We start from the raw sequence: 15,396 nt of genomic DNA, 5'->3' as shown, positions 1-15,396 counted from the left end.
CGTTTTCAACAGCTATCAAAAACAAAGGTCATTTTGGATGGATGGATTTTTTTGTGAATGTTTCTTCTTCTACATAAGATTTTAGTCATCTTTAGTTCATGTAATACTTTATTGTCAATGCACCAATTAAGTAACAGTAGTCTGAAACGTTATTGTTAATGCACAAATTAAGTAACAGTAGCCTAGTCTGAAACGAAATGCTGTTTTATATCTAACCAGTGGTGCAAATAACTGACATGTCCAAATGGGCCTTGATGAAATGCGTCGCTAGACTGTTCATACACATTTTAACGGGCCAAAGTTGAAGAGCTTTTGTCCGTTATTGTTCGTGCAAATATAGGCTGATTCATGTTCCCTTGCATTGTTTAACTGAGGTCCATGGCTAGTCTGGCTTTCATCAGACCAAGCTCAATCTTTTAAGAAATCAAAAAATAAAGAGCGGGCAGATCAGGCTGGGTTCACCCGATATTGTTTAATTTTCCGATTGAGATATACACGCTCTGGCTATTCTAAATGCAAAAATGCATCAGGGAGTTATGACAAAACAGTAACTAACAAACTAGATCCTAATAGAAAGCTGTTAGCTTCCCTAAGCTACAGGTAGGATTATAAGGTAGGCCTATTTACAACATAAATTGTCAATAGGCTATGCTGGCGACACAAATAAAATCTCCTTTGGAAACCAATGGTTTACGCCTTACAGTATCAAGCCCGGACTTAAACTGTCATATCGTGGCTAAAAAGTTGTAATAACATTCATGCAGCTCCATGAGTCAAGGAAAGCCTTGAATGAAGTAGCCACTTCTAAATGGGACCCACTACACAGTAGCTTAAGGTGTTTTGCTAAAGCAGCCATAATGAAATGAAGGTGTCATTGTTTGGATACTTCACACACACGTGCTTTTTAATTTCACAGACTACAACTACCAAGCTGTAATCAAAGCACATCGATTCCCCTCTCACACCCTGCACGCACTTAAAACAAAATAAACAGGCGCCTCAGTCTCACATGTATAGGCAAAACTGTATCAGACCGTGTAACGTTGGTAAATCTTCCATTGCACAGAATGATTTTGTAGCACGTGCAATAAATGACAGTCGAAGATACAAACAGTGCTGCTATACATTTGCTTGGTATAACCGCATTTATAGTTTTCTACAAATGCAATCAATCAAATGCCTCCATCACTCAACCAACGCTAACGGTAACATTACCTAGGTCCTTATTGATATTACAAGATTAACGTACCTGCAGTAAAAACCAAGCATGTCCGATAAACATCCTCAGATTTATTTCGGCTTCAAGAAGAAATGGGAATTACACTTCATGTGAACATCGTCCTATCCTTATTAGATGTTCGCGGTAAATTACAGTCCTTGTAGGAAGCGCCCATTGTTTTTCCAACCCACTTTTAACTTCCAACAAAATTACTCACTGCAAAGATCGCCATCTAGTGGACAAACGACTACTTCGCCAATACTGAAAAATGCAGCCATGATGATGATGAATATTTATTTTGGCTTTCTTTTTTTAATCCTACTGAATTTGTAATTATGTATCGGCCGTTCTAATACCGATAGTATGTGGGTGCCTGTGTGTGTGCATGTGTATATGTGTGCACCGCCATTTACAGGCCAATGAGTGTACAGTCACTAAATGTACACATAACCTAATTTTATTAGACCCCCCCATGGATGAAATTCTACGAAACTGGGCATACCCCCAGAGAATGCCAGGTCAATCATACACATAAAATTTGGTGCAGTTCTGAACATCTTAACTGAAGATAGGGGCGATTAAAGCAGAATAATATTGCATTTTCATTTTTACCGGGGGGGGGGTGCAAATCACATGAGTGATTATGAGCCAGGTTGATGTGGGCCCTTGAGACCAACATACCATAAAAGATTCTTCATCCTCAGTGCCACGGTTCAGGTATTTATTTAGGAAAAACTGTTTTTTTTTTGCGGTTCAGGGGGCCCAGCGGGGGGGGGGACGAAATTAAATTTTTCCGTAAAAGTCTAGTGGGGCTACATACCCACCAAATTTCATGTACCCCGGTGGTTCGGTGTCCCGGGTATCAATGACCAAAAATTCAGGGAGTAGATGACGGGAAAAATTCTTGAATTGTGTGCATGTGTGCGTGTACAAATTTATGTTTATGTGTGTGGGTGTGTGTGTGTGTGTGTATGTGCGTGCTTGTGTGTTTGCCTGCGTATGTGTGTTTGTGCATGTGCATGCATGCGTACATATGTCTACTGTGTGAGTATGTGTCATACGTATGATTACTGTAAATGTATGTGTGTGCGTGTGTATCTGTTTATGCACATGTGTGCACATGGAATGGGCTTAACATGACCCCTGGAGGCAAACATACGGAAAAAATTGGTCATCCTAGGCCCTACAGTTCTCAAGATATTCACAGAGAACTGTGTCTGCCCTACCCTCCTTTCGGGGGGTCCAGTCCAGCGGGGGGGGGGGGGGGGGGGGGGGGGGGGGGGGGGCTACAGATCAAAACGAAGAATGACGGTTCCATGCTATCCATGTGGGGGTACATGCCCACCAAGTTTTGTGTACCCCGGTCTTTCAGTGTCCCGGGAATCCTTGTTGGTGTACGTCACTAAATGTACACATAAATTATTTTATTGTAAGGCCCCCCCCATGAACTTAAAAGTACACAAAACTTGGCATGCATTCGAGGGTGTCATAATGATCCTACACTTTTAATTTCGTGCAGTTTTGACCTTGTCAGCCAGAGATATTGTGATGAAAACACCTAATTTTTGCTTTTTTAATTTTTTAACTAGGTGGCTTATACATGAAATAAGTGGTAATGGGATGGGTTGACATGCCCCTTAAGACCAACATACATAAAAAAAAGGTGGACCTCCTAGGCCCTACGGTTCTCGAGATATTCACAGAAAACTGTCTCTGGCCACCTACACATAAATTATTTTATTGTAAGGCCCCCATGAACGAAAAAGTACACAAACCTTGGCATGCATTCGGAGGGTGTCATAATGATCCTACACTTCCATTTGCAGTTTTGACTATGTTAGGTCACAGATACCTTCAATTACAACACCTCATTTTACTTTTTTTTTGTGTTTAACTAGGTGGCTTATACATGAAATGAGTGGTTATGGAATGGGTTGACATGGCCCCTTGAGATCAACATAAAAAAAAGGTGGTCCTCCTAAACCTTACGGTTTTGAGATATTCACAGAAAACTGTGTCTGCCCTACCCTCCTTCGGGGTCCAGTCCTTGAGGGGGCTACAGATCAAACTAAAAAACGATGGTTCCATGCTATCCATATGGGGTTACATGCCCACCAAGTTTCTTTTTCCCCCGGTCTTTCAGTGTCCCGGGAATCATTGACGGAAATTTGGGCATGCGAAAAAGAAAAAAAAAAAAAAAAAAAAAAAAAAAAAAAAAAAAAAAAAAAAAAAAATTCTGACTAAACCTATATGACCGCGCTTAGGCTGCCGGGCGGTCATAATTATGGTACTATTACCTAAATTGCACTTATAGCCTATGGTATGACACTAATTGGTGTAAGACAGAGTGGAGAAAAGACAGCTAAGGTAGGAGGGGAAAAATTACCTTGCGCGACCGTTTCAGCTACCAGGATGTATTTAATTTATAGTTTACTAATGTTTAGAATCAGATACATTTTGGCACACACCATTTTAATAAAAATATGAGTGAGTCTTTGTTCACTAACTTTAGTGTAGATGTGATAGACTGTAATTAATATGCATAAAAAGGATTTTAAAAAACTATATGCTTAAAATGCAATTTTAAATAAGTCCAATGTAGTGATATAGCCATACATTGGTTGCTATATATTTTTTGTTATGTCATAGTAACATTTGCACATAACAAAGCACATGCATGTTTGTCTATTTTCTCACCAAGAAGGCCTATTGCAGGGGTGACGAACACCTTTCTTTACGTCCTCTTCTGCTTTTTTCTGATAAATCAAAATGTACTTCATTATTTAACAGTACTGGCAATAGTTGGGCTACCAGTGTTTTAATTAAAACATAATTTTACCTTCATGTGATTGATCTAGCCCCCAAAAAAACATTAAGCAGACACATTTGTTTCTTTAGCCAGGTATAATGCTACTGTTGCAATCTCCATGGCAATCAGGAAGACGTAGCCTAAAGCTAAGTGCAAACAGAAGGAGGAACACAGGCCATTCAATCAAATGTTTGTCTTTTTGTAGCATAATCCCTCTGGTGAAACTGTCAAGGTGTCTGTAACCAAAATAACACCATATAAAACTTGTTCTACATGTTGGTTTGATACTTGGTATGCCAGGCTTAACTGTTGCATGTTGCAAACCTGGAAATTTCCCAAGAGTTTCTCAAAGCCGCCGACCTTCACAAGGTCAAGGTAAAAGTAGGCTTTTTAAATATCAGTCCGATAAGCAGACATGTTTTCTTTTTGATCATTTTCTTTCTGAAAATGAAGGAAGCATTCAATGGTCACATTGGCATCTTATTAGAACACTTGAACATTGCTCATGCTAATGAGACATTCAGTGACAGGGAATTTGTGATGTGTCACAGATGTTCTTGCTACACTCACTCCTGAAAATGATCATTTGTAGCATCTGCAAAGTGTCCCGCTTTATATGAAAAAGAGAAGAGCCATTTACACTGTAACCTTTTGTCTCATTAGGCCTGTAAGTCACTGCTGCTCAGTGGTGTAGTATATGTGATATGCAGGACTATGCAGTATACCACTTAAAAAGCATCACCATCTCAGTATACCCACTTAAAATAGGCAAGGATACGTTTTAACATTTGGGGTTGATCACAGTTTACCCACTATAGCTGACTATACTACATCACAGTATATCCACTACAGCTAACTAGACTAAACTGCTGCTGCTGTTGTAGTGTGGGCATCTTTTTCGTTGTGCGGCTCTTTTGAGTGGCGTGAAATATTTTTTTGGCCTTTCATGCTGGACTGGTTACTCACCCCTGGCCTATTGTATTACACCTACCAACTGTCTTCCTCTCTTGTAAAGGTGTGAATGATCCCCATTTGACCACCTTAGTAGACGAAACTTGGTGGGCATGTAACCCCATATGGATAGCATGGAACCATCGTTTTTTGTTTTGATCTGTAGCCCCCCCTCTGGACTGCACCCCCCGAAAGGAGGGTAGGGCAGACACAGTTTTCTGTAAATATCTCGAGAACCGTAGGGTTTAGGAGGACCATTTTTTTTTTGTATGTTTGCCTCCAGGGGTCATGTTAACCCATTCCATTGGCACACATGTGCATAAACAGATACACACGCACACACATACATTCACAGCAATCATACGTATGACACATACTCACACAGTAGACATATGTACGCATGCATGCACATGCACAAACACACATACACAGGCAAACACACAAGCACGCACACACACACACACATAAACATAAACGTGTACACGCACACATGCACACAATTCAAGAATTTCTCAGAATTATGAACAGGCAAGATGGGGGTGGGGTTGTATAAAATGAATTTTACATGTGAAATCTATGAACTAATCATGTTTTGGTACTTGTTGTCTAGCAGATACCAGTGAGAATTGAGTGTGGATAATGCAATTTAGTGAGACAGTTAGAATCATATAGGCCTTTCAGCGTGATTTATTTTTGTGGAAAAAATGTGCTGGACTGGGCGGCGGTCATATTTTGTACCGCTATGCGGTACATCTAGTTAATGTTTAATCTTTTGGAATCGAAATGAGGAAACAATAGTAACCGGAATTGGTGAGCAGAATTGCAATCAAGACAATTTGAATGATACCCAACCTAATCCCTAATTGTACAGTTGTGGCCTATTTCCTCATCTCCTCATCTCTATCATTAAGTTAATGTCTTGTGTTCAGATGTGGCTATGGCATTTATTTGATTGCTGTGGATGTGTCTTTGAGTAACTGTAGGCCTACCTATGTATATGTTCAATAAAATGTGCTGTCCTGCAGAGAATGATCAATTGTTTTTTTGTTGTTTTTTCTTTTCCAGACATTTCTTTAAGAGCCATTCACACAGATTATGAAGGATGTCGATGTTATTTTTATTGCTGAACGAAGTAATCTATGTCATTGATACTGATATATTTTTTAAAAGCACACACACCCCAGATGGGACTCGAACCCACAATCCCTGGCTTAGGAGGCCAGTGCCTTATCCATTTGTACAGAATTATTTACAAATGACTCACAAATTACATAAAAGTTCTCTTTATGACGTAGTTCTGGTAACAACAACATCTTGCATGACTTTACTTCGTTGTATCGTAGCATAACAACTTGTGAACACTAAAATGTGATGGACTAATGAAAATTGAAATGGTCAAATTGCATTGGAAGTTCATTTTCACGTTATAGGCTACCACGCAGCTGCTAAATAGTGAAAAGTAGCCTAATCAGACAGTAAAAGAAAGCAAGTAATTCAAAATACAGGCTAGAGAACAGTTCACGTAATGCTAGAAGCCTTGACCTAGAGTCCTAGACAAACAAACTTCTACATATCGTTGCGTAAACTTTGGCTGTAGCTTTAATAACTTACCACGTTCTTTTTCAGGTGTCAATTGCATTGCATTGGCTCTATTCCCTCGTAAATAAGGCTAAAGCAAAGGAAACTAGTCGTAGGGTAGGCTAGACTAGATAGCCTGCTTATTTGCAAAAGAAAAAATAACAACGTTATACGTTTACTTTTATCACAAACGCTTACCTTACCACGGTACCACCAATGTGGCATCAACATGAGCAATGTAGGAGGCAGGTATAGTCAGCTACAGCAGTTCAGCGTCCTCTCAAGGAAGGAAGAAGAATTCCGCGAACTTTTTTTCCTATGCTGTGTCCGTCAGTGACACCGTCCACCACCACCTACCTTGCTTGGCCACAGCTAGAATCTACGTTTGAGGGGAATGCTACGCCAGGGGAATGGTGGCTATCGGTTGAAAGGCAGCCGACTCTAGCTATCATTGGATTATCATTGGCGTTAAGGGAACATTGAAGTACAAAATAATGAATTTATTACCATCAAATCCACATGGGAATGGGCTTTTGTACGCTGGATTTAACCAGGACCATGGTAAGATAATTGAAATAGCGAGCTAGTTAGCTATCGTTAGCTAGGCTAACCACAGTTCCAGCTGCTCTGGCTGAGTTATCTAATATGTTAGGTTTTGACATTAGCGTAAATATGTCATATTACAGTGAAAGACAGCATCACAAAACCATACTCTATTCTATTCTCTTTTTTTTTTTTATTGGGACACTTAGTCGTACAGAACAATGAACTAGTCCTAGTTGTGTTCTGAGGCTGTCAGCTAACGTTAGCTACGATTAGCTGAGCTAACTGGTTGTGCCTTATGAACAGACTTGCTAGCTGCAGATGTTAAAACAACATAGCGACATCCTAGCTAGGAATTTATAGCTACCCCGTACATACATAACTCAATAAATTAGCTTAGCTAACTTACCGTACGTTAACTGATAGTTACGTTTGCGAACCATGTTATCAACTGACATTGTTGTCATCAATTGTTAACGTTACCAAAGCTTCTGTTTTCTCTTTGCATAATGAGGTGGTTTAACGGGATATTGGAGTTCACCATCAGCGAATAGGTGTATGGTAAATTATGTTAGGGTATCATCAGTAGCGGCGATCTTCTTGTGATAATGGCTGGTCAATCTTAGAAAAATAACGGTAAGGTAGGCTAATGTTAACGGAACGTTTAATGATAGCAAATGTGAGAGCTTTCTTGCAGCCAACGCTAGTTAGCAACGCCCGGTTGTAGTTTGGTTGCGCACTTTTCTAGTAGACTGACCGTTCTGTGGATCAACTGCAAGAGGGTAAACGTTGATTGCCAGTAAATAATAACGTTAATGTGAGGTCAATGTTTTGTTTTGCAAAACAAGCCTTCCCAAAACCAGTCTCGATTGCTAACATCAACATAGCTAGTTAGAGTATCAGCATCGCTTCGTTGGCGAAATTGGTCAGTCAGCAGTCGTAGCTGGCAATCATTGCATGCAAGTTATTGCTCTCACACATTAGCACGCCTTAACCTTGATACACCTGTAACTTTGCACATACTTGCATCCCTTGACCACTATATATTAATAGAGTTAGAAACCAGACAAGCGATCAGTCCTTTTGGAAAGTCGCGTTACTTGAGATTAAGCTGATACATCATGGTCTAGCGTTGTGGTAACACTACGACCTCGCCGTTAATTTAAAAATCAGTTATATTTGCCATTGTTCTAAATCCGATCCATTATACGCTATCAGCCAAGTTGAACTGCTTTGTTACATTTTATAGCCAGCTATCTCGATGACGATGCAGGTACAAGTGGGCAAAGTTGAATCATTGTCAGTGACGTGATGCAAATGTGTTGTCAAAAGGCCCCAACTCCATGGAAGATGACCAATTTGCTGTCTTTGCAGGTTGCTTTGCATGTGGAATGGAAAATGGATTCAGAGTTTACAACGCAGACCCTCTCAAAGAAAAAGAAAAGCAAGGTATAATGCAATGAGCTAATCCTGTCAGACATAACCGCTTTTGTGTATGAAAGTGGGGTCTCAACAGAACAGTGCACCCAGCATCAATATGATCTTTATCCAGTAGGAAGTAAGAAACGCCTTGTATGGTAGCCTAGTGAAGTATATTGTAAGAGAGGGAAGTTAATTATTCCTTCCCCATGTCTTGAGCATGTGACTGAAAACCACATGACCGCAAGCACAGTTACAGTATTTCGCATGCAAAAAAAAAAAAACCTTTGAGCAAAGGTATGCCCCTGGCCTGTATTCTTCTTTTCTGTTGCTTTGATAAGTTGCCTTCACTGTGATGCCAATTTGGATAGTGGCTAATGAGATTAGTTCACTGTGCAGGTGCTTAGTCTTGCTTTAAAGCACACAGAAAGGGCATGGTCCCTGATCCAAGTCTTTTTTTTTTTAATTTGGTAGTGCTAACCAGCTTGTTGTCTTTGTACAAGTTGTGTGTGGGAGTGACACCTCATGTCTTTGTTGCTCTTGGCAGAATTCCTTGAAGGTGGTGTCGGACATGTGGAGATGCTTTTTCGTTGCAACTACCTTGCTCTAGTTGGAGGAGGAAAGAAGCCCAAGTACCCACCTAATAAAGGTAGGAAGACTGTGGCCTGTGAGGAATGGGCCATAGTCCATTCTCCAGTTTTGATGGTTGTGGTGGCAGCTGACAGATTGACATATTTGACATAATAGAAAATAACAATAACAACACAAGACAATGAATGGAGGCCACTGGATGAAATAAAGTCAATATTCTATTGTTTTCCTTTTGTGTGGTATTTTGGAATGAGTGGTCATTCTGTTATGATGCTCATACTGGTGATGTTTCGTAAGACCATTCTTTATGTTTTTACACTGTTTTCACTCTGTTTATGTGTTTCAGTCATGATCTGGGATGACCTGAAAAAGAAGACTGTAATTGAGATAGAATTCTCAACAGAAGTCAAAGCAGTTAAGCTCCGACGAGACAGGTACATCTTAGCGTTAATGACAGGCGTTAAAATGCTCCAGCCAGAGGGGCACAAGGGACATCTAAGGCTTCTGAGTGTTATCATTGTCACGCTGGCAGACACCTTCACCGTAGTCAATCCGTCTACAAAGCACAATGACTCATACTTCTGTCTTTCATAGAGGGTTATTGCACAAGCTCAGTTACAAGCTGATTCAGCAGGATCTGGGCTCCCACAATGCATCCACAAGACATCAGTATCTGTGTTGGTCTTTTATGTCTTGTTAATGTAAAGTCGATGCTAAAGTGCTTAGACCTCTTTATGGGACTTCAATGGGTTGCTGTCAGATTTGTGTTGAAATCAGTTGGCTCAAGAATGGGCCTCGTGGATGTTGTCATTAAGTTTATTGGCTTATTTGGCTGCCTTTGCATCAGTGTTATCTTGAGACAATCTGCAATGCATAGCATAGCCACATATATATTTGCCACTGAATTGGTGGCATTTATAACCACACAATGTAATGGAAGATCAAAAAAGAAAATACATATACAGATATATATAAATGGCTGTTCTGAGATTGTGCTGCTTTGTCATATGGCAACTATTTCCACTAATTATATGCAAAAACAGCCTACATCTTGAGCGTTAGATGGCATGAATACTGTTTAGGAGGCATTGAAATTGTTCTAGATGTGTTGTCTCCATTTTGAGATTGTGTGGCTCTCTTCCTCTACCTACAGGATTGTGGTGGTCCTCGACTCCATGATCAAAGTCTTCACGTTTACCCATAACCCGCACCAACTACATGTGTTTGAGACGTGCTACAACCCTAAAGGTCTGTCCCTCTAGTACGGAAACCATGTTAAGGATTTTCACAAGAAGAAACTATGGGCTCTATGCAAGCAATGATTGAAATGACATTTAGAGTTATCTTTCGTTAAACTATTCAGGTTTTGATTAAATCAACAATTTAGAATTTGGCTAATATTAGGGCTTGACCTGGTTGCCCTTGGCTACCAAATTGTTACACATTGCAACCAGATTTCTAATACACTTGCTTCTTTGCTGCTATCTATTATGACTCATCAGTGCCTGATGAATGTGTATAGCATTTGTTTTTACACCTTTGTTCGACATGTTTCTGTAGGTCTTTGCGTCCTGTGTCCAAACAGCAACAACTCCTTGTTGGCTTTTCCGGGCACTCACTCGGGCCATGTGCAGATAGTGGACCTGGCCAATACCGAGAAACCGCCCGTGGACATTCCCGCACACGAGGGAGCCCTCTGCTGCATCGCTCTCAACCTGCAAGGCACAAGGATAGCCACAGCCTCAGAAAAAGTTGGTTGTGATTAAAGCTTTGTCTGATACCATTTATAGCAGTTTTATTGACCGTTTTCATAAGTAATGTTTATATTTACATGTTGTTAAAATTCTTGTCTTCAGTTTATTTTTTGTACACAAATAGGAACCTTTGAGACATTATTATATAGAGGTTATTGCTGGTCTTAATTAGCATACAAATACATACAACCACATACACATTTTTGTAGCATTTGTAGTTTGTATCATAGTGGCCAAGGAGGTGGGCTAGCATGCAGCAGCCAAATAATTGTGGGTTCAATTCCTGGATGCCACAGTTGTGGCCTTGAGCAAGGCACCCTGAGTTGCCCTAGGGAGACTGGCCCTTGTAATAAGTGACATATGTCATATAAAGTCGCTATGGATAAATCTGTCTTACAACAGCAAACCATATCTTGCTGCTGCGTTTGCTCTGAATATTTCTGACTTTCTGGCTGGATGTCATTTCCTCCAAACAGGGGACCCTGATCAGAATATTCGACACCTCTGCTGGCCATCTCATCCAGGAGCTGAGACGGGGCTCACAGGCTGCAAACATCTACTGGTGACTTTCTGTTATTATGCGCATCATTTTCCCACATGTGCATGAGATTGCCCACTTTTTGTTTGTTTACCATTGTAATTATTCTGGAAATTTCTCCCTCTGTGGCGACAGCATCAACTTCAATCAGGATGCCTCGCTCATATGTGTGTCCAGCGACCACGGCACCGTCCACATATTTGCTGCTGAGGACCCCAAAAGGAACAAGCAGTCCAGGTATTTCTCAGATGAACTGAAACTTATCAAACTGAAAAAAATGCTTTGATATGCGTACTCTATCCTATCCCATTTTATTTGGCATATGAATTTTATTTAAAGAAAGTTATTCAGTCCTCTTTGTTTGGCTTCAGTTAAGACTATGCTGAGTGACCTTCGAATGAGTTGATGGTCAGATTCAAACTTAAGAGACCACTGCAAATTTGAATATGACAGTCAACTCATTCGACCATCAACTCATTCGAATGTCACTCAGCAGCCGTAGGATGACATCAGAAAAATGTGCAGTGGTCTCTTAATTTTTTCCAGAGCTGTATATGTCACAAGGGGGTTAAAGCCCATACTAAGACTGCTTTTTTTGTTTACCTCTATGCCTGCAGCCTGGCATCAGCCAGTTTCCTCCCCAAATATTTTAGCTCCAAGTGGAGCTTCTCCAAGTTCCAGGTCCCATCTGGATCGCCCTGTGTCTGTGCCTTTGGAACGGAGCCCAATGCTGTTATAGGTAAAGCACTGCTTGCCAACATCCCATACCCCTCTGCTCTGTAAACCATGAGTGTGTGTGTGTGTGTGTGTGAGAGAGAGAATCAGCGTTTTTCATGGACACCTACAGTAGACTTGGATTTCAGCTTAGGCAGTGGGGTGCTGCAAGGACAGCGTTGTTGACATTTTCGAGACAAAGTCCACTTCCCAAGTGCAATCACAGTGTGTGTGGAAATGACTAATATACAGGTAAAGGTCAGATATTCAGCAGGTTCTTTTGTCCAAAGTGAATTACAAGGGCAGATCTAAAATGGATGAATATGAATATGCCCGGCTGAATTTGAGTAGAGTTGGAATGCCTAGTATAACGGTAGGAAGTAGTATGTGGAAAATATTTCCTGGGTAAAAGATGTAAAAATGGTGTACGTGTTGACCAGCCCTGTTTTGTTCTACCCTCTCTCTTTCCTCCCTTTCAGCGATTTGTGCTGATGGCAGCTATTACAAATTCCTGTTCAACCAAAAAGGGGAGTGCGCCAGAGACGTCTACGCACAGTTTCTGGAAATGACAGATGAGAAGATTTGAGACCTGTAACTTGCATGGGAGGATCTGAATGAATGAAGGGTTTTTGAGCTTATGCTTGTGTTTACAGCATACCAGCTAAAATAATAACACGAAAACCATGAACAGGAGTGTTACTTGTTTCTCTCGATGAATAGCACCAATGCCAAGTGATGTGCTGTGCTTCTCACAGTTCAATGGAGACTGAGAGACCAAGAGACCTTTGCTGGACTAATGTTTAGTCCGCCTTGTGACAGGGACATACAAATGAAAGACTGGATACCTGAAGGCACTAAACAGTTTTGTTCTCGCTATACAAAGTGAGAATTGGGAAACTTTATTTTTTGGAGAGGACTATCGTTACTTTTTAAAATGTCTTCCATGAAACTTTTCTTTCAACCGTTTTTTTTTTTTTTTTTTAATCCTAGCCTTCACTCTGCTAGATAGTTTGAAATACATTGTCCATAAACATCACCTAACTCTAACCTGCCTGAGTGCCTCTGTATAGATTGAAGAGGTCCAGGTCTATGTGTGCATAATGCACACATATGTGTATGTAATACAGTATTTACAAACGTTTGTACAAACAAACATAGTAGTGTTAGACTCTGTTTCATCTGCTGTATAAAACACGCAAAATCAGGCATCAAAACATAACAGCTGAATCTAAAGCATTTATGAGATTCATCATTGGTGAAAAATATTTCTCATTATTGTTCCAGTGTATGTGCAATATTGTCCTTTACTTCGTTCTCACTCTCTGCTCACGCTTTTCTTTGTCAGCTGTGGACTGATGTGATGTGAATGAAGGTTCAAAAATCAGAGTCTTTGTGTCGCTGGCATTCATCCACTTTCAGATTTAAGTACGCAGGACCATGAGAGGCCATCACACTTCTGTGTGGTGTCAAGAGGAAGAGGAAGGTATGCGCTACTCAAGAATCTTTCTAGATTTACAGCATTGCTCATATATAAATCTGTATATATAACTGCCTAATTTGTAGCCTTACAGATGACAAATAATGGATTATTTAAGCAGGCATTTGTCCCTTTTAGATATTTTTCTCCCTTAATTAAAGAAACGCAAACCACGGATGTGAGCTATTTTACTCTCTTGTCACAAACTATCAGAAAGGCTGTCTCAACTTCATTGCATATTCTCAAATTGGACATATGAGCACAATATTTGGGCAATGTCCTATGCGTTGTCTACAAGCCACTGTTGCCTTTGTTTCAAACAGTTCAGATAAACTAACCAATGCACAGTTTATGATCCTCTTTTCTGAAAACATTCATCCAATTGTCCTACACTAAATAATCTTGTTAGTTGATAACAGCATTTTTGTTATGACCGCAATTGCTGGAAGACATAATGTGGACTTGTCAGGTAACAAACACAAAAAAGTGCAGTTTAGAACTTGAATTTGGACTTGCATCTATCAAATTTCCAGATGCCTGTATTATACATTAGAATTGCTTTTGAACCCAAGGAAATTAATATGAGGGGGTAAAAAGCTTTACTTTATATTTCTGACTTCTTCCATTTGTTACATTGATTTGTTTATCACTGAGTACAGGAAAATGTGTATGTGTTTGTTGATTTAATTGTTTCTTTAATTGTTTCCCTCCAAAATTACTTGCTGGTCAAACAGCTTTGTTCCATTTCTGAGTTCTTGCTGGAAGACAGCATACTGAATGCATTTCATGCTTTGATTGTAATTGTGATAACACTATAAGTACACAGTCAAATAAAAAAAGTCTGATATACTATCTGTGGGTAATTGTACAATAGTAAGCTACTGCACAAATTCCATATTATGTGACAACAAAACTTTTGAAGTTATGAGTTATTAAACTATCTCTGTATTTGACAGTATCTTGTACACGTTATTATGACTGCCGCACAGCGAAGCGGCGGTCATATAGGTTTAGTGAGATTTTTTTTTTTTTTTTTTTTTTCGATGCCCAAATTTCCGTCAATGATTCCGGGACACTGAAAGACCGGGTACACGAAACTTGGTGGACATGTAACCCCACATGGATAGCATGGAACCATCGTTTTTCGTTTTGATCTGTAGCCCCTCCGCTGAATTGGACCCCCCGAAAGGAGGGTAGGGCAGGGCAGACACAGTTTTCTGTGAATATCTCAAAACCGTAGGGTTTAGGAGGACCATTTTTTTTTGTATGTTGATCTCAAGGGGCCATGTCAACCCATTCCATAACCACTCATTTCATGTATAGCCACCTAGTTAAACAAAAAAAAAGTAAAAATGAGGTGGTGTAATTGAAGGTATCTGTGACCTAACATAGTCAAAACCGCACAAAAAATTGGAAGTGTAGGATCATTATGACACCCTATGTATGCACGCCAAGTTTTGTGGAATTCTGTTCATGGGGGCCACACAATAAATTAATTTATGTTACTATACACCAACTGGCCTGTAGGTGGCCGGAGACAGTTTTCTGTGAATATCTCGAGAACCGTGGGGCCTAGGAGGTCCACCTTTTTTTTTGTATGTTGGTCTTAAGGGGCATGTCAACCCATCCCATTACCACTTATTTCATGTATAGCCACCTAGTTAAAAAATTAAAAAGCAAAAAATGAGGTGTTTTCATCTCAATATCTCTGGCTGACAAGGTCAAAACTGCACGAAATTAAAAGAGTAGGATCATTATGACACCCTCTGAATGCATGCCAAGTTTTGTGTACTTTCGTTCATG

At 40.1% G+C, this 15,396-nt stretch overlaps 1 protein-coding gene across 1 annotated transcript; it reads left to right on the top strand.

Annotated features, from left to right (window-relative positions):
• The first annotated feature begins 6,288 nt into the window (after nt 1-6,288).
• On the top strand, nt 6,289-14,445 carry wdr45b (WD repeat domain 45B). Its single transcript, XM_048233857.1, has 10 exons — nt 6,289-7,118; nt 8,475-8,549; nt 9,067-9,168; nt 9,457-9,544; nt 10,264-10,358; nt 10,671-10,861; nt 11,341-11,426; nt 11,538-11,639; nt 12,020-12,141; nt 12,596-14,445. Exons 1-10 carry the CDS (start codon nt 7,052-7,054, stop codon nt 12,700-12,702), a joined length of 1,035 nt encoding a protein of 344 aa, XP_048089814.1. The 5' UTR covers nt 6,289-7,051; the 3' UTR covers nt 12,703-14,445.
• The last annotated feature ends 951 nt before the right edge of the window (nt 14,446-15,396 follow it).

This window comes from Alosa alosa, chromosome 22 (genome assembly GCF_017589495.1).
Source record: "Alosa alosa isolate M-15738 ecotype Scorff River chromosome 22, AALO_Geno_1.1, whole genome shotgun sequence".
NCBI classification, from domain to species: Eukaryota; Metazoa; Chordata; class Actinopteri; order Clupeiformes; family Clupeidae; genus Alosa; species Alosa alosa.
The sequence above is the reverse complement of the archived record's forward strand: the minus strand, read 5'-3'. Positions and strand labels throughout refer to the sequence as shown.

What these genes read in the sequence shown, in the direction of transcription:
- wdr45b (XM_048233857.1), top strand. Translation starts at nt 7,052, where the DNA reads ATGAATTTATTACCATCAAATCCACATGGGAATGGGCTTTTGTACGCT. An exon ending in GACGTGCTACAACCCTAAAG is followed by an intron (nt 10,359 to 10,670) that starts GTCTGTCCCTCT and finishes ATGTTTCTGTAG; the next exon opens with GTCTTTGCGTCCTGTGTCCA. An exon ending in TAGCCACAGCCTCAGAAAAA is followed by an intron (nt 10,862 to 11,340) that starts GTTGGTTGTGAT and finishes TCCTCCAAACAG; the next exon opens with GGGACCCTGATCAGAATATT.